The sequence below is a fragment of the Oncorhynchus gorbuscha genome, linkage group LG26 (assembly GCF_021184085.1).
Source record: "Oncorhynchus gorbuscha isolate QuinsamMale2020 ecotype Even-year linkage group LG26, OgorEven_v1.0, whole genome shotgun sequence".
In the NCBI taxonomy this organism is placed as follows: Eukaryota; Metazoa; Chordata; class Actinopteri; order Salmoniformes; family Salmonidae; genus Oncorhynchus; species Oncorhynchus gorbuscha.
In genome coordinates, this window is record NC_060198.1 from 33,169,645 (window position 1) to 33,196,962 (window position 27,318).

The window sequence follows — 27,318 nt, forward strand, 5'->3', positions numbered from 1 at the left end:
CCAGCTGCCCCCTGGAGGGTTGGGGGCGGCTCCTGTTACAATGGCTGCTGCCTGGCCAGGGGGCCTGCTGCTGCTATAAACAACTCTCTGCAAGCTGTCAGTGGAGGCTCTTCTGGGGGACATTGGGGAGATTAAGATGAGTTATAGTCATTTTAAAGATGGCGGTATACATTTTTTTGCTCTCCCCAACTTCATGCAAATTTCAAGCAATGCAATGCACTGGAGCAAAGCATTTTCAAGAGCAAGAGCCGCTGTATGTAAAAACACCCATGTGTGGAAACGCAGTGTCCTTTATAGGGCTATTTGTATGATTACTTTGAGAGCTTTAAACTAAGTAGGTCCACATGGGTTCTCAATAGCAGCAGATAAAAACTGGTAGAACTAAACCAAAATAGCACAGAGATTATAAATGAAGTCATGGGGTGGCAGGGTAGACTAGTGGTTAGAGTGTTGGACTAGTAATCGGAAGGTTGCAAGTTCAAACCCCTGAGCTGACAAGGTACAAATCTGTTAACAGGCAGTTAACCCACTGTTCCTAGGCTGTCATTGAAAATAAGAATTTGTTCTTAACTGACTTGCCTGGTTAAATAAAGGTAAACAAAAAAAAGTATGGCATCTTATCTGAGTGGCTGACAATGTTGAGAGAAAGTGTTGGCAATTGTAATTATCACCTAAAAACTATGGATTTGGCGACCTTCTTGATCTGATGAAGGCATAACTACCTAAAACACACGAGCCTGCCCCCGACAATAAAGAAATGAGCTGATGTCTGTCCTTTAAAAAAAATGTTTGTCCTTCTTTTGTATGTTTTGAAGCGTCTCTGTTTACCAATGTTCTTGAATTTGAGATTTAATAATAATAATAATAATAATAATAATAATAATAATAATAAATGCCATTTAGCAGACGCTTTTATCCAAAGCGACTTACAGTCATGTGTTACATTCAATGTTCTTGAATTTGACATTTAATTTGAAGTCAGTCACATATAGTACAGCACCCAGTTAATTAAGCGAGACAGCACACGTTACCCACTCCACAATGTAGAGAACTTTACTTGGCCGAACCAAAGCCTTTGTAAACAATTGTTTGCGGTGGCCTAAATAAGATTAAGGGAATGATGCGTGCTCTTTTGAGTTCTCCATCTGTACACACATCATAGCAGATTAATGATTTACCTGTAGCTCACACCATGCCACCTCTACTGTTGTCTCCGTATCCAGGCCTTTGTACACCGTCTTGAACGACCCTCTCCCAATTTCAATGTTGAATTTGAGGAACCTTCCATCGGGTGACGTCGCCACGGCTTTGGTTTCAATTTCATCCTTTTCCTCTTGCTCCCGTTTTCTTTCAAATGGAGCTCGAGATAAAATTACCTTTTTGTCAGTGATTTCTTCCTCGGAATCTGAACTTGTGCCCTGTGCTTGTGAGCTGGGCTGTGGCGCGTCCCAGGTATCAAGAGGTGGTTTGGGGTCTGACGCTTGGGTACCAGTGGGTGAGCACGTGCTCGTTCCCGGGCTTGAGACAGGTGAGGCTGGTGCTGAGGAGTCCACCTTTTTCTCCTCTGCCGCTGTTTCGGCTAAAATATCATCAGCAGACCAGGAGTGAGTTTTGGAGAGAGGGGCATCATCGTAAACTTCAGGCTCCAAATCCAAGGTATTTATTTTGCTCAACCTGTACGAGTTTCTCCTGGAGTTTGCCGAGTGTCTCCTTCGCCTTGGTGGTATTCGGCCAGGGAAGCAAGAGTTGGCGTCGAACCCAGCAGGTAATTTGGAGAAACCCAGTCCGGCCACGTCGACCTCTAGTTGTGACATTTCTGTTTTGTGAGTTTTGCCTCGAAATGCAACAGGTGGGTCTTGTGTCCCAACTAGTGGATAGTGCAAATCCGAAAAAGGCTATTCAAAAACATGGACAAGGGAACATCGTAGGTTGCAGGGAATGTGGATTATTTCGAAAAATAAGAACGGGCAAAAATACAAAAATACAAATGACAAAAATAAGCATAGGCTACAGATACGTGTCTACATATTTGGCTTAAACATTCGATTTGTTCTGTTCAATTCAACTATAGGCTATTAAACTATTGGCTAAATAATACAAAAAACCTTTTTTTAACAATCAACAAGTGTGGTGACAAGTCTCTTCACCTCAACCTGAATGAAGGTCGTTCTCGTTCGCCCTAGTAAAAAGTGCTTGTTTAAATCCGCCAAATATAATTTACTTGGTCGTGCTCATAGACAGACGAAAAATAAATGACATTAATCCGAGTATTTCTCAAATTGTGTCTCTGGTCGCACGTCTTCAAACTGTCCGCTCCCAATGTGGATTAAATCAGTATCAACAACGAGTAGACTGCTCGAGCGCACATTGAACGCTCAATGGGCATTGGGCTCCACCCCAAAAAACACATTTCGGATCCTGTGTTTTGCCTGCAACCATAGACTATTATAGGTGGTGAAGCTAGAGTTCCCGTGAATGTACACTGAACAAAAATATACACGCAACATGTAAAGTGCTGGTCCCATGTTTCATGAGCTGAAATAAAAGATCCCAGAAAGTTTCCATACCACAAAAGCTTAGTTCTCTCATATTTGTACACAAATGTGTTTACATCCATGTGGGTGAGCATTTCTCCTTTGTTTAAATAATCTAACCACCTGACAGGTGTGGCATATCAACAAGCTGATTAAACAGCATGATCATTACACAAGTGCACTTGTAAAAGGCCACTCTAAAATGTGCAGTTGACTCAAGTTTTGAGGGAGCGTGCAATTGGCATGACGACTGCAGGAATGTCCACCAGCTCATGAAACATGTTGCCAGATAATTACATTTTAATTTCTCTACCATAAGTATGGCGTCATGTGGGCGAGCAGTTTGCTGATGTCAACGTTGTGAACAGAGTGCCACATGGTGGTGGTGGGGTTATGTTATGGGCAGGCATAAACTACGGACAACGAACACAATTGCATTTTATTGATGGTTATTTGAATGCACAGAAATACCGTCTGTGACCAACAGATGCACATCTGTATTCCCAGTCATGTGAAATCCATAGATTAGGGTCTTATTAATTCATTTAAATTGGCTGATTTCCTCATATGAACTGTAACTCTTTGAAATTACATGTTGCGTTTATTTTTGTTTAGTATATATTTTCATAGTTAACATTTGCTAAAAAAAAACACTCCAATTAAGTTTATCTGAAATTAGAAAGCTGTTAGTTTGTGGTGCTTAGTAGCCTACACATGCTGTACAGTAGTACTTGCAAATTTACTATTCAAGGTAGCCCAATAAGTTACAAGAATCTTGGTCCAAGTGTGATATGAATGCATTCTGGCAATATGCCAAGGCTTTAGATGCCAGCTCTTGGTTTAGAATGTTGGACTTACAGTAGGCTATCCTGTATATTGTGCTATACAATATGCCAACTGTAGGGTAATTATTACGATAACAGAGGATAAGAGTCATCAAAACTTATATTAACTTAATAATAATAATAACTGTTTTACTGAGGTAATTGCTCCCAGGACAGGAACTATCCGCTTATCTGTGGTGTTGACTATCTTTAGCAATATTACATAATGTTGCACTGTGAACTACTTGAAATAGTGGGTAGGATACAAATGGAGATAAGGACTACAGCAAAACGAATGAATCCATCTTAACGTCAAGTTGCAACAGACTAAAATTGCCTGGCAGCCTGCCATCCTGGCACTGTAGAAATAGGCTTCATCAAGAAGTCTGGATTAAGCTAAAGACAAAGACAGCTGACCATCTAAATCTAGGCTATACCTACCTAATCTCTTCAATAGGAAATTAAATCACAGAGACAAAAGCAATACAGAAAAACGGAGAGGTTTCACTGTCTTATAAAATAGGTTTACAACAGTGTCCTCACCAGTCAAGTATTCTCTTTTTGTCTGATGATGAACTCAGTAATAGGGGGTTGGGTTGTGTGCAGATTTAGTTAAAGAAGGGTAATAGCATAGTGGTTATAGGAAAGGGGGTTTATTCATGTCTGTTCGACACATCTCACATATTCTCACCAGTTACTTGTGATATAACACAGTAGTAGCATATCACTCAAAGTTTAAGAATATATATGTAAAACACCCAGTAGGTACATTATCGTCATCAGTCACTCTCCACCACAGACACACACATTTCCTCCATTCCAGGGTTAACGTGAACTCCCTGACACGGACCGAGGCCTCATCTTAGCAGGGTTCCGGGACGAAGTGAAGAGAGCGGCTTAGCGTTGTGTGGCCAAGTGATTGCAGGCCACATTAGCCTAGTGCCACACACACCTTACTGTTGACTTGTGCGATATACTGACCCCATTCCCCTCATACTAAGGATTCAAGCTAGGGAGGTTCCAGTCAGTGTCTTCTCAGCCATGTGCTACGGCTTTGATTCCTGGGAAGACCGGTGTGTGTTGCCATATGCTTACAATCCCTGACACAGACACTGATGCAGGTGCTTAGCCTGCCGCTGTAAAACACAAACAGACAGACAGACAGACAGACAGACAGACAGACAGACAGACAGACAGACAGACAGACAGACAGACAGACAGACAGACAGACAGACAGACAGACAGACAGACAGACAGACAGACAGACAGACAGACAGACAGACAGACAGACAGACAGACAGACAGACAGACAGACAGACAGACAGACAGACAGACAGACAGACAGACAGACAGACAGACAGACAGACAGACAGACAGACAGACAGACAGACAGACAGACAGACAGACAGACAGACAGACAGACAGACAGAGGGCCAGTGACTCTTTGTTTATTCCCTCCTGTCACTGTAACATACAACATGTTTTTAAATGTGTGTATCACCTACTGTAAACAGAGGGCAGTGTGTGTGTGTGTGTGTGTGTGTGTGTGTGTGTGTGTGTGTGTGTGTGTGTGTGTGTGTGTGTGTGTGTGTGTGTGTGTGTGTGTGTGTGTGTGTGTGTGTGTGTGTGTGTGTGTGTGTGTGTGTGTGTGTGTGTGTAAGAGCTTGCACCGTGGAGATAGATAGCTCAAGTCCCAGCACCTGATATAGCCCTCACGAACACTGCCAGGAGACTTAAACTAGCCGTCTCCCACCTGTCACATGAGCTTCACAGAGAGGCTGTGTGGAAGCAGGAGAGAGGAGCAGTCAGAGGGGGAGCTTATCTGCAGGAACACATTGCTCCTAATGCAGCAGACTGCCACCCACAGGTGCTAATCACTCATGTTTGATGAGAGCTTCTGCCGAGTCATCTTTCCAGAAAAGAGGAGTAGCACAAAAATCCCCATGAAACAGCATGGAAATGGGTCACACGGTAGACGACATGCTAATCGCAGCGCTCTTCACAATTCCAGCTAAAAAGCAGCGCGTCGTCCTCCCTTCTCAGTCTGCTCTCTCTGCTACTGTATGGTTTGTTTATCTCCCGGTCATGAGGCGGGCAGTGCAATACGCTCTGTTCTTTTCTGCTTTAGCCGACACGGGGCAGGAGGCAGGGTCTTGACAAGGGAATAATAAACAGAGGTCCTATTTTTTTGAAGGTCAAGGAAATTGATATGATATGACATTAAAAGCTTAGTGGCTTTTGCAACTTTTCCAAGGGCTTTAGCAATACTCAGAAATTGTTACATATACCCTGACTCTGCGTGCAATGAACGCAAGAGAAGTGACACAATTTCACCTGGTTAATATTGCCTGCTAACCTGGATTTATTTTAGCTAAATATGCAGGTTAAAAAATATATATACTTTGTATTGATTTTAAGAAAGGCATTGATGTTTATGGTTAGGTACAGTCGTGCAACGATTGTTCTTTTTTTGTTAAATCATCTCCCGTTTGGCGAAGTTGGCTGTCTTTGTTAGGAAGAAAGGCTTCACACAGTTTGCAACGAGCAAGGCATTGCAATAAAAAAATACAATTTAGCAATTAAACACTGGAGTGATATAAAACACTGGATTGATAGATGTGCAGAAGATGAATGTGCTAGTAGAGATGTGAACTGTTGAGTGTGAACAGAATATTAAAGTGTGCACTTATGTGTGATAATAATACATAGCCTAGTCATACCACAATAATCCAGTTGTAAACCAGGCATTGCGTGAATATTGCCAGGTTGTTAACATACTCCATAAACATGGACAAGTAGCATGCCAATCATATAATTTCTCAAGCAGGGCCTGTATGCAAGTGCAAAAGCTATGGCTCTTTGACAGAAGAGGGATAAATACATTGAGTGAGTGGGCTTTTTAGAGAGGCCTCCTTTCCTTGGATGCCAATGTCCATTACTATGCACATACCCTACATTATCCCCTGGCCAAATCCGATACTTTTTCCACTAACTGGTATTTAAACAACTCTCACCAGCTATTTTCTCATCAGATTTCTTTTTAGAGCTGATCTAATTGGTATTTTGACCAATTAGATCTTCTCTGAAAAAGATCAGATGAGGAAAAATCTGATGTGATTGGTGAAAATACCAATTAGTGAAAAAATATCAGAATTGGGCTGCCTGTCTAAACGCAGCCTAAGGTGTCCAATGCTGTGTCCCAATAAATGGCTCCCTATCCTTGCCTCGTCTCCTACTGTAGGTCACCAACGTACCAATAAAACTGAGTATGTGACAGCAATACTATGAAATCCCCACCTAACCTACCCATGTGGTAACTGAAGGACATTGTTCCCTACTCTTGTTAGAGTATGTAATGACATAGTACTGTAATGTAGAACTACACTTGTACTTGGAATGCATTGATGCTGCCACCTAGTGGGTTTATCTGGAACAACACAGACCCATGTTGTAATGCTGCATCTCAAAGTCTGCCTACACTGCTCTGACAGAACAAAATGGATAATGGAGTAGGGTTACATCTACAACTCTTCTCTTTACAGTCAACAAGTCACACATCAGCATGTGGGAGTGTGTGTCAACTCTGGAGCTACAACAACAGGGCTAGGTGGCCTTGTTGTTTGCTTTCACTCATGTATGAACTAACCATTAAGCCCTATTAAACAATGTTTTATACTGAGCTTAAGCAGTGCTTTTTGTCACCTGTATTTAACCAGGTAGGCAGGTTGAGAGCAAGTTCTCATTTACAACTGCCACCTGGCCAAGATAAGGCAAAGCAGTGCGACACATACAACAACACAGAGTTACACATGGAATAAACAAACGTACTGTCAATAACACAATATAAAAATCTATATACAGTGTGTGCAAATGAGGTAAGATTAGGGAGGTAAGGCAATAAATAGGCTGTAGTGACAAAGTAATTACAATTTAGCAATTAAACACTGGATTGATAGATGTGCAGAAGATGAATGTGCTAGTCGAGATACTGGGGTGCAAAGGAGCCAAAAACATTTTTTAAATATGGGGATGAGGTAGTTGGATGGGCTATTTACAGATGGGCAATGTACAGGTACAATTATCTGTAAGCTGCTCTGACAGCTGATGCTTAAAGTTAGTGAGGGAGATATGAGTCTCCAGCTTCAGTGATTTTTGCATTTTGTTCCAGTCATTGGCAGCAGAGAACTGGAAGGAAAGGCAGCCAAAAGGAAGAATTGACTTTGGGGGTGACCAGTGAAATATACCTGCTGGAGCGCGTGCTACGGGTGGGTGCTACTATGGTGACCAGTGAGATGAGACAAGGCGGGGCTTTACCTAGCAAATACTTATAGATGACCTGGACCCAGTGGGTTTGGCGACGAATATGGAGCGAGTGCCAGCCAACGAGAGAATACAGGTCACAGTGGTGGGTAGTATATGGGGCTTTTGTGACAAAACGGATGACACTGTGATATACTGCATCCAATTTGCTGAGTAGAGTGTCGGAGGCTATTTTGTAAAAGACATCGCCGAAGTCAAGGATTGGTAAAATAGTCAGTTTTACGAGGGTATGTTTGGTATCATGAGGGAAGGATGCTTTGTTGCGAAATAGGAAGCCGATTCTAGATTTAATTTTGGATTGGAGATGCTTATTGGGAGTCTGTAAGGAGAGTTTACAGTCTAACCAGACAACTAGGTATTTGTAGTTGTCCACATATTCTAAGTCAGAACCGTCCAGAGTAGTGATGCTGGACGGGCAGGCTGGTGCGGGCAGTGATCGGTTGAAGAGCATGCATTTAGTTGTACCTGTTATTTAAGAGCAGTTGGAGGCCCCGGAAGGAGAGTAGTATGGCATTGAAGCTCGTCTGGAGGATAGTTAATAACACAGTGACCAGCTCGGAAACCAGATTGCATAGCGGAGAAGGTATGGGGGGGGAGTACGGTGTGACTCGAAATGGTCGGTGATCTGTTTGTTAACTTGGCTTTTAAAGACCTTAGAAAGGCAGGGTAGGATATATATAGGTCTGTAACAGTTCATTTGAGCCCGATTGTTTGCGCAACATTGTAGCCCATATAGACCAACGCGTGGCCATTGCTGTGATGAGAGAGAGAAGTGCGGCGCACAGAACTAGAATGAAATTCACTTTCTATGATCTCTCTCCCTGCTCTAATAGACATGAGCATGCAACTCATCTCTCCAGCTTTGCACTTAATCATGTATTTCATATTAGAATCATAGCCGCGGGAAGGGTGTTGGAGGTATCACAGAACACCTGATACATTTAGCCACAGTTATAGAATTACTGCTGTCAGCCAAAACAGGCTTTTCGCGATATTTCAAATACAATCGCGGGACAACACAGATCCTGCTGAATAGAGAAGATTACTATGTCTGTAGGCTAGCAAGTTATCAACTTCCAAATAGACCTATTGAGCAAACAGCATTACAAAGTAAAACAAGGGAGAGATAAGCTTTTGGCACGAGCACACCCGCTATCGCCGGTGAGTGAGCTGCGCATCATTGAGTGAGTCAGTGAAATTAAAGCTTTTTTAGGACTATTTTTTTGTACAATATGTGTGTCTCCACACACCTAGGCCTGGGCTATTGATGGATTCCAGACAAGGTCGTTGTCATTGATTTCAGATTCTCAGTTTGTCAGTGTCAAAGTACAGCATGTCATTTCGAGCATTTGTGAGGTATTAAAATTGACAAATTAAGCACTGGGTTTACATTAGTAAAAGTGTACTTATGGGAAAAGATATCAAATGTGTGAAAATTAGAGGTCAACCGATTGTGATTTTCCACCATAATTTGCAAATAAATAAATTAAAAATCCTACAATGTGATTTTCTGAATTTTTTTCTCTCTCATTTTGTCTGTCGTAGTTGAAGTGTACATATGATGAAAATTACAGGCCTCTCATCTTTTTACGCGGGAGAACTTGCAAAATTGGTAGCTGACTAAATACTTTTTTGCCCCACTGTACTTATGTATTGATTTTAAGAAAGGCATTGATGTTTATGTTGAGGTACACGTTGGAGCAACAACAGTCCTTTTTCGCTAATGCGCACAGCATCGATTATATGCAACGCAGGACACGCTAGATAAACTAGTAATATCATCAACCATGTGTAGTTAACTAGTGATTATGATTGATTGTTTTTTTAAGATAAGTTTAATGCTAGCTAGCAACTTACCTTGGCTTCTTACTGCATTTGCGTAACAGGCAGGCTCCTCGCGGATTGAATACCCGAGCTGACAAGGTAAAATCTGTCGTTCTGCCCCTGAACAAGGCAGTTAACCCCGTTCCTAGGCCGTCATTGAAAATAAGAATGGGTTCTTAACTGACTTGCCTAGTTAAATAAAGGTGTAAAAAAAATAATAATACAGATTTTCAATTGTTGAAAAATTGAAATCAGCCCTAATTAAATGGGCGAATTCCGATTAATTGGTCGACCTCTAGTGAAAATAATAAGTATGCTTTTGGGGAGGCAGAAATTCACAAGTGTCCATCCAGATTGTGACTATATTTTGGATAATGATTCCCTGTCTAAGACAGGAACAAGCCCACATTCAAAGTGTGAAATTGTTATTCTGTTTTGTTATTCTGATTAGCTTTTGCCTAACTTGATGATGACAAAATAATCAGCTGATATGCGAACATGACAAACAAGTCATATTTGATTGCAATAATGTTAGATAGACACGAAACACGTCTCACTGGTGATTTCTGTCAGTGCCTGCTTTGAGTCTGTGTGAAGCACTATTTTGTGTGAGTTTCTTGGGAGGCCGCCATTGTGTGTTGTTTTCAGTAGGCCCACAGACTTCAACATTCTTGGCATACATTACTGAGCCATCGCTGTGGCCTTGAGGGCAAAATGTGAGTGAGAGTGAAGGGTTACCCTGATGCAGGTGATTGTAAATGTAGGCTACTGGCAGGGCCACTGTCCAGAGGGAAGTACTTACATTTTAGTCATTCAGACGCTGTTATCCAGAGCGACTAACAGTTAGTGCATTCATCTTAAGATAGCTAGGTGGGACAACCACATATCACATCACAGGCATAGAAAGTACATTTTTCCTCAATAATGTAGCTGTCAGTAGAGAGCTAGAAGGGGGGGTCAAGTAAAAGTCCTGGTTAATTTTAAATGTATTATTTATTTATTATTTTATTAAATGGGGGGGGGGGGTCGAGGTGAGGAGGAGGATTACGTAAGATGCTGTTTGAAGAGGTAGGGTTTCAGATGTTTTCAGAAGATGGGCAGGGACTCTGCTGTCCTAGCTTCAGGGGGGAAGCAGGTTCCACCATTGGGATGACTGGTCAGAGAAGAGTTTGGAGTGGACTAAGCGGGAACGGCAAGAGACCTGAGGTGGCAGAACGGTGTCCTCGTGTTAGGGTGTAGGGTTTGAGCATAGCCTGAAGGTAGGGAAGGGCAGTTCCTCTTACTGGTCTGTAGGTAAGCACCATGGTCTTGTAGTGGATGCGAGTTTAAACTGGAAGCCAGTGGAGTGTGTGGAGGAGCGGGGTGACATGGGAAGGCTGAAAACCAGGTGGGCTGCAGCGTTTTGGATAAGTTGCAGAGGTTTAATTGCACACACGGGGAGCCCAGCAAACAGCGAGTTGCAGTAGTCCAGACGGGAGAGGACAAGTGCCTGGATTAGGACCTGTGCCGCTTCCTGTGTGAGGTAGGGTCGTACTCTACGGATTTTAGAGCATTAACCTGAAGGAGCGGGTCACTGCTTTGCTGTTTGCAGAGAATGACCAAGGGTTGTCCGGGGTCACGCCAAGGTTCTTTGCACTCTGGGAGGGCAACACTGTGGAGTTGTCAACGATGATGGAGAGTTCTTTGAGCGGGCAGTTCCGTCTTGTCGAGGTTGAGATATCTGCCAGGCACGCAGAAATGCATGTCGCCACCTGGGTGTCACCTGGGGGGGGAGAAAAGTAGTTGAGTGTTATCCGCATAGCAATGATAGGATTGTGTATAGAGACAAGAGGATAGGGCCTAGAACCGAGCCCTGTGGGACACAGTAGTGAGAGTTTGTGGTGCAGACACAGATCCTCTCCACGTCACCTGGTAGAAGCGACCTGCAAGGTAGGATGCAATCCAAGAGTGTGCAGAGCCTGAGACGCCACCATGAGATGGTGGAGAGGAGGATCTGATGGTTCATGGTGTCAAAGGCAGCGGATAGATCTAGGAAGATGAGAACAGAGGAGAAAGAGTCAACTTTGGCAGTGTGGACAGCCTCCGTGACACAGAAGGGCAGTCTCAGTTGAGTGACCCATCTGGTTAGGGTCAAGAAGGTCGTTCTGAGAGAGATGAGAGAGAAAGTTGACAGAGACAGCATGCTCAAGTGTTTCGGAAAGAAAATAAAGAAGGGATAGAGGTCTATAGTTGTTGATGTGAGATGAGTCGGGTGTTGGTTCCTTGAGGAAGGGAGCAACTCATGCCGTTTTGAAGTCAGAGGGGTCAGGCATGAGTTGATGAGGGAAGTGAGGAATGGGAGAAGGTCTCCAGAGATGGTCTGGAGGAAGAAGGAGGGGGATGGGGTTGAGCGGGCAGGTTGTCGGGGGGCCAGACCTCACTAGTCGCAGAATGTTGTCTGGAGAGATATGGGAGAATGAGGTCAAGACGTAGGATAGTTCTGTGTGAGTGAGACCAGAGGACTCAATAGGCTGAGTGAATTGAGTAGCAGATGTCGTCAACTTTTTTTCCAAAGTGGTTTACAAAGCTGTCCACAGAGAGGGAGGATTTAGGAGGGAGAAGACGGTGGAAAAGAGTTTCCTAGGGTTAGAGGCAGAAGCTTGAAAATTAGAGTGGTAGAAAGTGGCTTTAGCAGCGGAGGAGTAAGAGGAAGAGAACGTAGAGAGGAGGGAGTGAAAGGATTTTATTTAACTAGGCAAGTCAGTTAGGAACAAATTCTTATTTACAATGACAGCCTAACAAAAGGCAAAAGGCCTCCTGCGGGGACAGGGGCTGGGATTAAACATTTAAATAAATAGAATAAAAATACAAGACAAAAACACACATCACGATAAGAGAACACAACACTAAATAAAGAGAGATCTAACACAACAACATAGCATGGTAGCAACACAACATGACAACAACATAGTAGCAACATAACATGGTACAAACATTATTTGGCACAGACAACAGCACAAAGGGCAAGAAGGTAGAGACAATAATACATCACGCAAAGCAGCCACAACTGTCAGTAAGTATCCATGATTGAGTCTTTGAATAAAGAAATTGAGATAAAACTGTCCAGTTTGAGTGATTGTTGCAGCCCGTTCCAGTCACTAGCTACAGCGAACTGAAAAGACGAGCGACCCAGGGTTGTGTGTGCTTTGGGGACCTTTAACAGAATGTGACTGGCAGAACAAGTGTATGTGGAAGATGAGGGCTGCAGTAGATATCTCAGATAGGAGGGAGTGAGGGGCCTAAGAGGGTTTTATAAATAAGCATCCACCAGTGGGTCTTGCGACGGGTCTACAGAGATGACCAGTTTACAGAGGAGTATAGAGTGCAGTGATGTGTCCTATAAGGAGCATTGGTGGAAAATCTGATGTCCGAATGGTAAAGGAAATCTAGCCGCTCGAGAGCACCCTTACCTGCCGATCTATAAATTACCTCTCCATAATCTAGCATGGGTAGGATGGTCATCTGAATCAGGTCGTCCGGAAGTATAGTTTTCCTCAGCTGTCCGCAGCCCTGTTCTGTAAGCTCGCAATGGGTCACTCAGCCACAGAGCAGGAGGGGAGAGCAGAGCCGGCTGGGAGAAAAGGAGACGAATCATAGGATGCGGAAAGGGAAGAAAGTAGTGTCGAAGAGGCAGAGTCAGGAGACAGGAGGGAGAAGGATTTAGCAGAAGGGAGAGATGATAGGTTAGAAGAGGACAGAGTAGTGGCAGAGAGAGAGAGAGCGAAGATTGCGATGGTGCATGACCATCCGGGTAGGGGCTGAGTGGTTAGGGTTGAAGAAAAGGGTGACAGAAAAAGAAACAAAATAGTGATCAGAGACCTGGAGGGGGTTGCAGTGAGATTAGTAGGCGAGCGGCCTCTAGTAGAGATGAAGTCAAGCGTACTGCCTGCCTTGTGAGTTGGAGGGGATTGGGAAAGAGTGAGGTCAAAAGAGGCAAGGAGGGGAAAGAAGCGGAGCATAGGCTGAGATGAACTCAGTGTTCTTGACCACAGATCGGCAGTTCCAAACGCTGCCAGAGACCCGGAATTTTACATGTGTTGGGCACGCAGGGTACAGTAAATTAGAAGGGTTGAAGCCAAGGGGTGGGGAGCGTCTTTAAAGTCTACAGAGAGAGGTGCGAACAGGTATAGAAAACACACACACACACACATAGTTGACAACACTACAGAAGAGCAAAATGAGTCTGTAAATAACTAGCAATAGCATGAAGCCCACTGATATGGTTATATACACTCAGAACTAGGCAAGTCAGTTAAGAACACATTCTTATTTTCAATGACGGCCTTATTTTCAATGACCCACCGGTGGGTTAAGTGCCTCGTTCAGGGGCAGAACGACAGATTTTCACCTTGTCAGCTCGGGGGACCCAATCTTGCAACCTTACAGTTAACTGGTCCAATGCAATAACGACCTGCCTCTCTCTCGTTGCACTCTACAAGGAGACTGACTGCCTGTTACGGAAATGCAGTAAGCCAAGGTAAGTTGCTAGCTAGCATTAAACGTATCTTTATAAAAAACAATCAATCATAATCACTAGTTAACTACACATGGTTGATGATATTACTATATATTATCTAGCGTGTCCTGTGTTGCATATAATCTGACTAAGCATACAAGTATCTAAGTATCTGACTGAGCGGTGGTAGGCAGAAGCAGGCGTGTAAACATTAATTCAGCACTTTCGTGTATTTTGCCAGCAGCTCTTCGCTCTGCGTCAAGCATTGCTGTTTATGACTTCAAACCTATCAACTCCAGAGATGAGGCTGGTGTGACCGAAGTGAAATGGCTGGCTAGTTAGCGCGTACTAATAGCGTTTCAAACTTCACTTGCTCTGAGCCTTGGGGTGGTTGTTTCCCTTGCTCTGCATGGGTAACGGTGCTTCGAAGTGGTGGCTGTTGTCGTGTTTCTGGTTCGAGCCCAGGGAGGAGCGAGGAGAGGGACGGAAGCTATACTGTTACACTGGCAATACTAAAGTGTTTATAAGAACATCCAATAGTCAAAGGTTAATGAAATACAAATGGTACAGAGTGAAATAGTCCTAAAATAACTACAACATAAATCTTCTTACCTGGGAATATTGAAGACTCATGTTAAAAGTAACCACAAGCTTTCATATGTTCTCATGTTCTGAGCAAGGAACTGAAACGTTAGCTTTCTTACATAGCACATATTGCACTTTTACGTTCTTCTCCAACACTTTGTTTTTGCATTCTTTAAACCAAATTGAACATGTTTCATTATTTATTTGAGGCTAAATTGATTTTATTGATGTATTATATTAAGTTAAAATAAGTGTTAATTCAGTATTGTTGTAATTGTCATTATTACATACATTTTTTATTTTTTAAATCGTCCGATTAATTGGTATTGGCTTTTTTGGTCCTCCAATAATCGGTACCGGTGTTGAAAAATCATAATCGGTCGACCTCTACTATAGAGTCATCATATATCGGCCTTACAAGGCGTAGCTTTAGGGCATGTCCATCTAAAAGGACCCGTGAGAACCAACATGAAGTTCATAGGAACATATCAAATTGGGTGTCAAATGAAAGCTACACTACATGTCCAAATGTATGTGGAAACCTGCTCGTCGATCATCTTATTCCAAAATCATGGGCGTTAATATGGAGTTGGTTCTCCCTTTGGTGCGATAACAGCCTCAACTCTTCTGGGAAGGCTTTCCACAACATGTTGGAACATTGCTGCAGGGAGGTCGGAGCATTAGTGAGGTCGGGCACTGATGTTTGGCGATTAGGCCTTGCTCGCAGTCAGCATTCAAATCTAATCACATTTTATTAGTCACATGCACCGAATACAACAGGTGTAGACCTTACAGTGAAATGCTTACTTACGAGCCCCTAACCCACAATGCAGTTTAAAAAAAAAATGGATTAGAATAAGAAATAAAAGTAACAAGTAATTAAAGAGCAGCAGTAAAATAACAATAGCGAGACTATAGTGGAACTAAATGTGCGGGGGGCACCGGTTAGTTGAGGTAATATGTATATGAATGTAGAGTTATTAAAGTGACATTCATAGATGATAACAACAGAGAGTAGCAGCGGTGTAAAAGAGGGGGGAGGGGGGAGGGGCAATGCAAATAGTCTGGGCAGCCATTTGATTAGGTGTTCAGGAGTCTTACGGCTTGGGGTGGAAGCTGTTTTCCGTGCGGTAGCAGAGAGAGTCTATGACTAGGGTGGCTGGAGTCTTTGACAATTTTTAGGGCCTTCCTCTGACACGGCCTGGTATAGAGGTCCTGGATGGCAAGAACTGGGTAGTACTGGGCCATTCGCACTACCCTCTGTAGTGCCTTGCGGTCGGACGCCGAGCAGTTGCCATACCAGGCAGTGATGCAACAAGTCAGGATTCTCACAGCTGTAGAACCTTTTGAGGATCTGAGGACCCATGCCAAATCTTTTCAGTCTCCTGAGGGGAATAGGTTTTGTCATGCCCTTTTCACGACAATTGATCCCAAAGGCATTCGATGGGGTTGAGGTCAGGGCTCTGTGCAGGCCAGTCAAGTTCTTCCACATCGATCTCGACAAACGATTTCTGTACGGACCTCGCTTTATGCACGGGGGCATTGTCATGCTGAAACAGGAAAGGGCCTTCTCCAAACTATTACCACAAAGCACAGAATAATCTAGAATGTCATTGCATGCTGTAGCATTAAGATGTTCCTTTCCATAATAATGCATTTCTGTATAGCTAGCAGATCACGACAGGACCCATTCACAGCATGGTGAATACAATACAAGGAACCGACGGGACAGGAACTGTTACCAGGGAAAGGATTAATTCAGTTAAACAGAGAGAAGAGAGAGCGAGAGAGTAAATAGAAGGAGGGAAAGAACCAAACAAGACCAGCACGAATAGCATGGGGAGCACAGGGACAAGACATGACAATAAATGACAAACTGACATTAATTCAATAAACCAAAATAAATGTATTCTGTTAAATTCAGTTAGGATGTAAATCCACTTCACCTACTGTCATGTCAAATCAAGGTGTCATGACATCCCATTCTTTCTGCAGACATCTTTGAATTTTAATTCAGAGCTGTTATATATTTTAAAAATCTGGTGGCATAAAAAACTGAGGGAGATTTTACCACTGCACAGTTCTTCCAGTGAATGTGCTTTTGTGAAATGTTCTGTGCAAATTGTTCAAAGTTGTCCTTGTGCATAGAATTGTATGGTTTGTTAAACTTTGAAATCAATGTTTTTTGTTAGGAATACGTTTTTAAAGTGAAATATCTTAGTCAAAGCCTAAATCCATTATCGTGGAATTCCCAGCCGATAGGGTCTGGGTTGAGCAGTCCCAGCACATAGACTAACTGTGACAAAAGTTTACAATACAGACTGTCAATAAATTAATGAAAAGGAATAAACTTGAAACTAAGATTTGAAACAACTTTTGCTAATGTTAGAAAAGACACTGGGCACGTTTGAGTAGTAAGACGAAAGACAAGTCAAGGAGTGAAGTCAGGGGAGGTGCATCTGTGGCATCTGAAAGTAGGACACTAATGTGGTTTTCCAACAGCAAGGCTCAGATCAACATGGAAGTGGTGATAAAGAAAGTTTTCTTTACAATGTCGAAATAAACATTGTTCCAACCCCCATATTACACACTCGCAAACTGAAATCATATGTGTGTTCATTGTACAATCAATTACTGTTTCAGTCATGTCTTTGGTCACATTCAGATGGGTCAAACAACAACACTGTAATGACTGGTTGACACTAAAGCCGCCCATAATTCAGGCGATGGCTGCAGGATGAAGTTGGTGAAGAGCAACTGCAGAAACTTGCTGTCGACTGTCAACTTAATGACATTTGATCACATTATTTCTGTAACGTTCATGCAGTCGACATGTAGGCGCAAGTCGGACAATGTTATCCCCATAATGTAACTCACTTTGAATGGCGGTGACCATCGGATTTGACATAAACTGGAACGCAACCACTCAATCGGTCAAAACAGCTGGCAGTAAGCGGTTCGAAAATCGGAGGTGACGTAATTCTGCTACGTACATCATCAAATCGCGCGCTCAGAAGCACAGCGCTCAATGACTATATTTTACATTAAATTACGAACAATCAAAGGTAAGTTAATATTTGCAAACATGCACTCCTGTTGTTTTCAAATAAAATAACGATGCCAAACACAGACACTACGCTAGCTACTTGTCCAGCAGACCCAAGCCTTGCTCAACATACTCACACAGCTAGCCAACGTTAACTAGTTACTAGCACCATAGCATTAGAATGGATCTCTATGGCTAGTACAGACCTGGACGTGTGAACCCCATCATGTCAGATGAAGGTGTAAAGCTATGTGACTTCCTGATCTTTTTTATTTCATTTTCTGACCTGTTTGAGGTTTATGTATCTAGCCAACTAGCTAGCTACACAAAAGCGCTGTTCAGATTTGTAGAAGTGTAACGTTAGCTAGATTTCCAGTTTTTTTTCTTCGTAATGTAAATCACGCCCACTACACGTTGTCGAATAACGTTACATTTAGCTCACACAAGCAGGGGCGAAAATCTGATATCAACTTTGGAGGGGACACTTACATTACATTTTCTCAAGAGCAATTCCTGAGGGGGACACCAAAAGTAGTGCTGTAACACAGCCTACATTGTAATATGTTAAATGTATATTGAGGAACCATAATTACTACTGGATAATTGATAGGTACAGTAGTTAACTGAAGGGTTGTCCCAACTTGTTAAAATGTTTAAATCATTATAATACTACTAATAATAATAGTTATAGCAGTGTTCCTTATCAGTCCAGTATGTATGCAGGTATTTGTATTTACAACCAGCAATACCAAGCAAGGCCAGTAGGTGGTAATGGCACTGTACACTGTATGGGTGCAGGTTTCATAAATACAATGAACATGTTGTGATCTCATCTCAAAGAATCTCCATTGAGAACCATCACGAAGTTGGTCTCCGCACTGAACTGACCTTTTTATTTAACTTTTTCTGATTAATTTATATAGTCATTAAATATGTGCCACTTGGTTTGAGTCTATTACAACATCTTTACAAGGACAAAACGCTCAGAATAAGTACAGTTCTAAAAGCAAAATAACTACTTCAATGAAAAACCCAAACAAATCAATCAAAATATCCTTCATAAATACGTAGTTATTGTTCAGTCAGTGTCTCAACTCTTCAAACAACAGCAATGGACAAGTATATCACACAAAGTATGCCATTTTAAATTAAATAAATAATTAGTAAGTGTACTGTCATGTACTAAAACGAGACCATTTAAAGATATTTAAGACAATGGTAGAAGAGTTCTGTTCAGTTGGGAGTTCAGTTTATCGCCAACCTTTTCACATGGACTTTGAAGCATTACAGCTGCATACTGATCTTGGAATAAACTGACGATAGCAAAGATTCCATCTTTGACGACGCCACATAAATGGAATAGATACTAGCTAGCTTAATAGTTCATGTTTGCCCGCTAGCTCTGCAAATTCAGCTAGTGTGTGTGTGTAAACTCTGCCAACATAAAAATAAAACATTGCTATGGCGCGATTGACTGAATTAACCTCACGTCAGTTACTTGCATTGAGTGCCTTTCAGACAGTAGATACGAACCCTCTGTTACCTGCCAGATAAGGAACTGGCAGTGGATCAAACCATTGTGAGGCAATCTTTTGAAACTTAAAAACGCGCTATTAAGTGTCTATAATCAGCACCAGTGCTTTCATTGCGTATTATTAATATTATTCAAATTACATAGTTATGTTTACGGTGAAATATTGGGGGGGACAAATCATTTTTTCCCCAGGATGGGGGGGTCGTGTCCCCTCCGTCCCCCGCTAGTAACAGTTGTTTCCCATCAGCAACCAAAATAATTTTGATCTGTTTACTACATTGCTGCAGCAAGATGATTGATAAAGTTGTTTATTTTTTATTTTGCAGGTTCCTACGATGACTGAATTTAAGAGAGCCTTCTCACTGGTGTGGGATCACTTCACTCTAGTGACACCCAATAAGGTCCAGTGCGCCCTCTGTTCACAACGGCTTAGCTTCAACAAAAACACCTCCGCCATGTTAAGGCACCTACGATCAAGGCACCCAAGCGAGGCTTGGTACAGCAACTCAACATCTGGGGCCCACTCAAGCACAAGCAACTCAACATCTGGAGTCCACTCAACGTTCTCTGGTACTACAGGACTAAACTCAATGTTTACAAACAGTGCTGCTGCTGGACACCACATCCAAGGTATGTTTCCTTTAGAATAGATGGTTTTCATCCTGTTTCAATCAATTATTATATTTAGATTGGCATTAATTGTACATCTTATTCAATTTGAATTGATTATTCTGTTTTATTTCACAGTCAGGACCACCAGACAAGAGGACCTGGATGATGCCCTAGTCAACATGTTGGTTAAAGACACCCAGCCATTTTCAGTAGTCGAGGAAGAAGGATTCACTGCTTTCGTTCAAAAGCTAGACCCAAGCTACAATCTTCCAAACAAGCAAGCACTGAAGAAAATGGTGGGGTCTCGGTGTGAATTCATCAATGATAATGTTGTATCTCAGATGGTAATTTCTGACTTTGTCAGCCTGACTTCGGACATGTGGACATCTATAGACAAGTACAGTTACATTTCAGTGACGGGGCATTTGGTAACAGAAAATGCCCAGTTATCCACTTTCCTCCTTGGGATTTCTAAGCTGCCTGAAAACCACAAAGTGATCCACATTGAGGAGGCCAAAAACCAACTGGTGGCGAGCTGGGGCCTCCACAGCAGGGTCGCTGCATTTGTCACAGAGAACAGCGAAAATATGGTAGCCACGGTTCAGAAATTAGGAATCCTCCAGTTGCCCTCTTTTGCACACGTCCTGAACCTTGTGATTAAGAGGTCCATGGAGGCTACTTTGGAGCTGCAGGACATCCGCTCCCAAGCGCGGGCTATCGTGTCTTTCTTCAAGTCGAATCAGAACGCAGAGATGAGGTTAGCCGAGGTGCAGGGGCAGCTAGGCAGGCCGGAGCAGAAGCTGATCCAGGAAGTGGACTCGAGATGGAACAGTAGCTTTTCTATGCTGGAACGCATCTTTGATCAGAGGGAGTCTGTGGCTGCTGCTCTCAGCACCCTGGACACGGACATCATCCCTCTGGGATCTGCTGACTACGAGGTCATCCACCAGTGTCTCGGAGTGCTGGGTTCCTTCAACCAGGCCACAGCTGAGCTCGCCTCAGAGAAACGCGTCTCTGCTTCCAAGGTCATTCCTCTTGTCCGAATGCTGAAGATAACCCTTGAGAAGAAGCACGGTGCCATCATACACTCTACAGCTACACAGCTGGCGTCTAACCTGCAGAGGGAGCTTCAGACGAGCTGCAGTATGGTGGAGACCGAGCCAATCCTGGCTCTCTCGGCTCTCCTAGACCCGCGCTTCAAAATGTTGGCCTTCGGGAACCAAGGCTACGCTCAGGAGGCGGTGAAGCTCCTCACCTCCGAGTGCGCCTCATTAATCCGGATAAATCCCGACAAGGATGACATTCTACCACCCTCCACCACCATGTCAACGACGCCCTCCCTGACATCACCCCACACCTCCTCCTGGGCAATGGAAACCGCTTCCATCTCCATGGCAACATCTCTGTCTAAGTCCCACGATGGGGGTCTGTGGGAGATGTTTGACAGTAAAGTGGGTGAGACACAGAGCGTCCAGAGCAGCACGGCGGACGCAGCGGTGGAGGTACAACACTACCTCAGTGACCCGTACCTGAACCGAGTGGAGAACCCCATGCACTACTGGGAGAAGCACTCCAAGGTGTACCTGCACCTGTTCCAGCTGGCTCGGAAATACCTCAGCGTTCCCGCCTCGTCTGTGCCATGCGAGCGCATATTCACCAAAGCTGGAGATGTGTTCAATAAAAAGAGGAGTTGCCTCAGTATGAAGGCTGTAGAGCAGATAATGCTGTTGAATAAAGGTCTCGTATAGCACAAGCATACTGTCCACAGTGCTTCTCATGCTGTTTGGCCTGTATGTAACATAGGACTGTTAAATGTACCAAATGCATTGTAATGTATTCTTCCTGGTTTGTGTATAAAGTATGTTAAAATGGCCTTTTTTTATAAAAAGAGAAGCAGTCATTTACAGTTTGTAAATTTGTCAGGAGGCCGTTTGACCACTAGAGGACAATGCTGCACTGCCTAACAACCTGGCAGGGTGTACGTTTATGGCTCTCAATTACTTTTGATTTATTACTGGGTGGACCGAATTCAATATAGCCTATACATCACCATAAGTGTTAAAAATATATTTTAAAACATTGTAAAAAATCACTGAATAGTAGTTTGCATTGTCATGTAATCGAGATGGTTGTTGTGCCAAGTGCAATTGATGTTATTTCACATTCATATCACCACGTATGGACTTCTCTTGATGCCTTTTGAGTGCTTTTTAAGGTCAAGAAAATATGATTTAACTTCTGATGGTTTATCCAATGCCTATTGATGCAGGTGGGGATGATGCTAAATGGCATTTTCATTGGAGTTACAATAGTGATGTATGCAAGTCAGCAGCTGGTATACGACGTACAATTGACACTTACAGAAGGCAATGTGCATTTGAAAAGGTTCATGCTTGAAAAGTATGGGGGGAAATTGCTTGGAGGCATTCCACTTCTTTTTTTACTAGGAAAGTCAGTTAAGAACAAATTAATATTTACAATGATGGCCTAATCCAGACAACACTGGGCCAATTGTACACTGCCCTATGGGACTTCCAATCACAGCCAGATGTGATGCTGCCTGGTGTTGAACCAGGTATTGCAGTGATACCTCTTGCACTGAGATGGCTTGTCTTAGATCACTGTGCCACTCGTGAGCCCAAGTTTGAAATGACAACAGGTGAATAAATGAAGTGGTTGCCAAGGAGACCTCAAATGGCTACCCAGACTATTTGCCAAGGGAACAGTTGTTGAGCCAGTCATTAAAAAGTAAAGAGCACACATTAATACTGGATTTTCAATTTACTCTTAAAACGATACATATTTCACAGACCTTCACTGTAATATGTAAGCTCATGGGAAGGCCACTGTAAAATGTATACGAGGATACTTACCATTTTGGTTGGGGTGATGTTAAGTTTTTACTATGAAAACAATCCTGGAAGACTACTCTGAATCCTGTTGAGCTTGTGCCTATCAGTCTTATCAGAGATACTTCTTGTGTTGAGTTTTTGCAAATGGTGTGCCTGATATCACTGCAGCAAAAGCATTTTTTTAGATTATCTACCTAACACGCACAATTTTGTGGATTGAAATCAGCTCTATTTTGAGCTACATTTATTTAAGGCTTTTTGTTTACTTGGACTGAGAAGAAGTACGCAGTTTTCCAATGAGGCAAGGCCATTAAACATCATCATAGTGCTGCGTTGGAACCACAATCAGTTGCACAGTGTTTCAACTAATGGAGCACGTCCTTGTGTTTTGTATGTGAACACAAAAACAATTCAATTGCCAATGAGCTTTTGGCAGTTTTCATGAAATGTAAAAATCAAATCAAAAATATGTAACGTGTAGTGCAACCACAAACAAAGGCTGTCATAAGGATTATGTTGAAAACATACAGAGGGGGATGTTTTCCATGAACAAGTATCGTCCTATGACGTACAACATGAGCGTCATAGAAATCACACCAATATTGCTAATGTTACATATTTTAATATTATTAATAAAATGCCATTTAGCAGACACTTTAATCCAAAGTGATGTGCACTACAGTGAGTGCATACACTTTAGTATATGTAATCCCGGAGGGAAACAAACCTAGCACCACACTATTTCCAACTGAACCACACAGGACCAATAATTTGGCTGGAGGGTAATTTATCAAACTGAATTTTCTATATTAGTTTTTAGTTGCTTTACTTACATTTATTTATGTGCACCCAGGTGGGTCCCAGGACCGAGTTTAGGATACCCTGGTATAGGGTAGAAGTTAAATGCTACGCATATCTTTCTGGTAAAAAATGAAAACAACTATTGTTGTATAGAAACAACTATTGTTGAAATAGAAATGTCTGAATGATGATAATGAATGCCCCCTTAACATCAGTTATCAAATGGAAGGTGTCAATTATATTATACTACCGGTCAAAAGTTTTAGAACACCTACTCATTCAAGGGTTTTTCATAATTTTGTACTATTTTCAACATTGTAGAATAATAGTGAAGACATCAAAACTATGAAATAACACATACGTAGTAACCAGAAAAGTGTTAAGCAATCAAAAAATATTTTATATTTGAGATTCTTCAAATAGCCACCCTTTGCCTTGATGACAGATTTGCATTCTCTTGGCATTCTCTCAACCAGCTTCATGAGTTAGTCACCTGGAATGCATTTCAATTAACAATTGTACCTTCTTAAAAGTTAAGCCAATCAGTTGTGTTGTGACAAGGTAGGGTGGGTATACAGAAGATATCAATTTTTGGTGAAAGTCCATATTATGGCAAGAACAGCTCAAATCAGCAAAGGGAAACGACAGTCCAACATTACTTTAAGACGTGAAGGTCAGTCAATACGGAACATTTCGAGAACTTTGAACGTTTCTTCAAGTGCAGTAGCAAAAACAATCAAGTGCTATGATGAAACTGGATCTCATGAGGACCACCACAGGAATGGAAGACCCAGAGTTTCCACTGCTGCAAATACCTCCTCATTGGAGTTACCAGCCTCAGAAATTGTAGCCCAAATCAATGCTTCACAGAGTTCAAGTAACATTCATATCTCAACATCAACTGTTCAAAGGAGACAGTGTGGATCAGGTCTTCATGGTCGAATTGCTGCAAAAAAAAATCACTACTAAAAGACACCAAATATAAGAAGAGACTTGCTTGGGCCAAGAAACACAAGCTTTGTGAGAAACAGTGTGGGTGAACAGATGGTCATGTGTATTTCTCACCGTAAAGCATGGAGGAGCAGGTGTGGGGGTGCTTTGCTGATGACACTGATTTATTTAGAATTCAAGGCACACTTAACCAGCATGGCTACCACAGCATTCTGCAGAGATACGCCAACCCATGTGGTTTGGGCTTAGTGGGACTATCATTTGTTTTTCAACAGGACAATGACTCAACATACCTCCAGGCTGTGTAAAGGCTATTTTACCAAGAAGGAGAGTGATGGAGTGCTGCATCAGATGACCTGTGCTCCACAATTCCCCGACCTCAACCAAAATGAAATGTTTTGGGATGAGTCGGACCGCAGAGTGAAGGAAAAGCAGCCAACAAGTGCTCCGCATATGTGGGACCTCCTTCAAGACGGTTGGAAAAGCATTCCAGGTGAAGCTTGTTGAGAGAATGCCAAGAGCGTGCAAAGCTGTCATCAAGGCAAAGAGTGTCTATTTGAAGAATCTCAAATATAATATATATTTTCATTTTTTAACACTTTTTTGGTTACTACATGTTTCCATATGTGTTATTTCACAGTTTTGATGCCTTCACTATTATTCTACTATGTAGAAAATAGTAAAAAATAAAGAAAAACCCTTGATGGAGTAGGTGTTCTAAAGCTTTTGACCGGTAGTGTTTATAATTGGCCTATTTTACATCATACTTACATATGTAAACACAAAACACCAAATATTGAAATGATGTAGAACACTCAATTGTTTTGGATTACCAATCACTTTTATTTAGTCAACATAACATATCTAGCACATATCAGTGATATGCCTCATGCTCATGAACCTCATGCCACTCGTGCCCATATCCCTGAAGTTCCTGTACTCTCCAGGCCTCATGTACATCATCCTGCCTCTGAAGTGGGGCTGCTCGTACATCAGCCAGTGGCCATCCATCACGTTGCAGGACTGGCAGTCGGACATGCGATAACGGTCCATGATGGAGTCACAGTCGTCCATCATCTCGTGCATCTGACCTCCGAAGTTATCTCTCTCGTAGACCCTCATTCTGTAGGATCCTCTGTGCTGTTAGGAGGAAATAAGAGCATGTTGAATGAATTACTGAATACATCAGACTGTTGAAAAGCTCACAGAGCCAATATGATTTGTGTAATTATGGACTTCACAAAGCTACTTCGAGCGGGGCTGTTAACAGCAGACTAAATATCATATGGCCTATCATTGGGATCGTGCGGCAGGACCTGATATCAGTCATTCCCATCATACTCTGGAAGTCAGAGTACTCTCCCCTCCTCATGAAGTACTGGTTTCCCATGTAGTTGTTGCGGTCGTAGACCATGAAGCAGCCGCTCTGAACCCTACAGGAGTGGCACCTGCTCAGGTAGGAGGACATGTCAGCGCAGTCGCTGCTGCACTCATAGGAACGACCCTGGAAGTTCCTGTCTTCGTAGAAGATGACCTGAAAATAAAAAAGGGCCATTTCTATGAATTAAAATGTTTTATGAAACAAACATTTTGGAGAAATCTGCAATGCTATTCAGTCACATCTTTAATGTTGTAGTTGGGAGTGCTAGAGCACTAGAGGTCTTTTGCATAAAAATATATGAAAATTAAAGCATATAATTTGGTTTTAAACTTACCCTGCCCATGTTCATGCTGGTGGACATGTTTGCTCACTGTGCTGCTGGTTGCTGCTCCTGAACGGGGTCCTACCTGGTTTAACCCTTTCTTTTATACCTGACCAAACCTAAACAATTCCCAGCTCCATTGTTCAAACCCATGACCCAGCAACATGCTATAGAAGCCTGCAGAGGCCACTGAGGTTACGTCCACATTTCCAGTGACTGGATCCCTCAGTGTCTTTAGAAAGACTGTTTCTCAATTGTCTGTTTCTCAAACAAAGTAACATAAAGCCTTTAGAGAGTTTACAACAGCTAGTAACAGCCTTGAAATTGAATGTTCTCCGTACAATACATTGCACAATACTTTTCTACATTTTGTAATCTTATTTGAAAGATACATTTGATAAAATATTGTTGATAAATGGCTCAATATTATATTGTAAACCCATTTGATTTAAGGCATTTAGCAGAAATCACACATATTGAATAAAGAGTGAAAATCTGGGGTTAACCTTTTAGGTTAAACTATGTATTATTACTTGTCTTTTGTTCAGTGTGCTGTTTTAACTGTTCGTAAACCTCAGTGGACTTCACGTAGACTGACATTCCTTACCAGTGAATACATCATCAAAAGTGAGTTGTTACTTAACTAACATTTATGGTTCATAGCACCATACTACAGAAATGGTTACAAAACTTTCAATTGTATTTTTTTTTTATTCAATACATTAATAATCCATCAATTTGTTAATTTCTCTTGAGTTATAAAAACTAAAAAGAAAAGAGTTAACAATTATTTAAAGAAGCCTTTATAAAGGGTTTATTAAAGGGTATATAAATAGTTAATAACAGTTAATAATACATTATAGACTGCTATAATACTTTATAGACTTTATAGTAAAGTAGTTAATTCACTCACATTTAGCATGAGTGACAAATCTTTGTCCATTTTTTTATTCTCTGCCCCCAAAAGTCCATATTAGGATAGTTTTTACAATATTGAAGTTATGAAAACATAATATTTTACCCTGATCTACAGCAAACAATGTGATGAAACAGTCTGGGTTTATTTAGGCAAATCAATCTCACACACACACACACACACACACACACACACACACACACACACACACACACACACACACACACACACACACACACACACACACACACACACACACACACACACACACACACACACACACACACACACACACACACACACACACACACACACACACAC

At 42.1% G+C, this 27,318-nt stretch overlaps 3 protein-coding genes across 5 annotated transcripts in view; 1 reads left to right on the forward strand and 2 right to left on the reverse strand.

Moving 5' to 3' along the window:
* Positions 1-2,615, reverse strand: part of wnk4b (WNK lysine deficient protein kinase 4b) — an 85,366-nt gene extending 82,751 nt beyond the window's left edge. For 2 of the 3 annotated variants that reach the window (XM_046329990.1, XM_046329989.1), the window contains exon 1: positions 1,179-2,614. In XM_046329990.1, coding sequence (XP_046185946.1) covers positions 1,179-1,814 — 636 coding nt within the window. In that variant the 5' untranslated portion in view covers positions 1,815-2,614. Of the gene's footprint in view, positions 1-1,178 lie in introns of all 3 variants that reach the window. The other variant, XM_046329988.1, reaches the window with a different exon arrangement.
* A 14,892-nt stretch (positions 2,616-17,507) lies between these two features.
* LOC124016002 (zinc finger BED domain-containing protein 4-like) lies at positions 17,508-22,695 on the forward strand. The gene is made up of 3 exons (XM_046331518.1): positions 17,508-17,647; positions 19,489-19,792; positions 19,910-22,695. The coding sequence occupies exons 2-3, from the start codon at positions 19,498-19,500 to the stop codon at positions 21,520-21,522; spliced, it is 1,908 nt and encodes a 635-aa protein (XP_046187474.1). The 5' UTR covers positions 17,508-17,647; positions 19,489-19,497; the 3' UTR covers positions 21,523-22,695.
* A 2,547-nt stretch (positions 22,696-25,242) lies between these two features.
* Positions 25,243-26,120, reverse strand: LOC124015363 (gamma-crystallin M3-like). Its single transcript, XM_046330536.1, has 3 exons — positions 26,094-26,120; positions 25,673-25,912; positions 25,243-25,518 (listed from the first exon to the last, which is right to left on the reverse strand). Exons 1-3 carry the CDS (start codon positions 26,118-26,120, stop codon positions 25,243-25,245), a joined length of 543 nt encoding a protein of 180 aa, XP_046186492.1.
* Between the last annotated feature and the right edge of the window lie 1,198 nt (positions 26,121-27,318).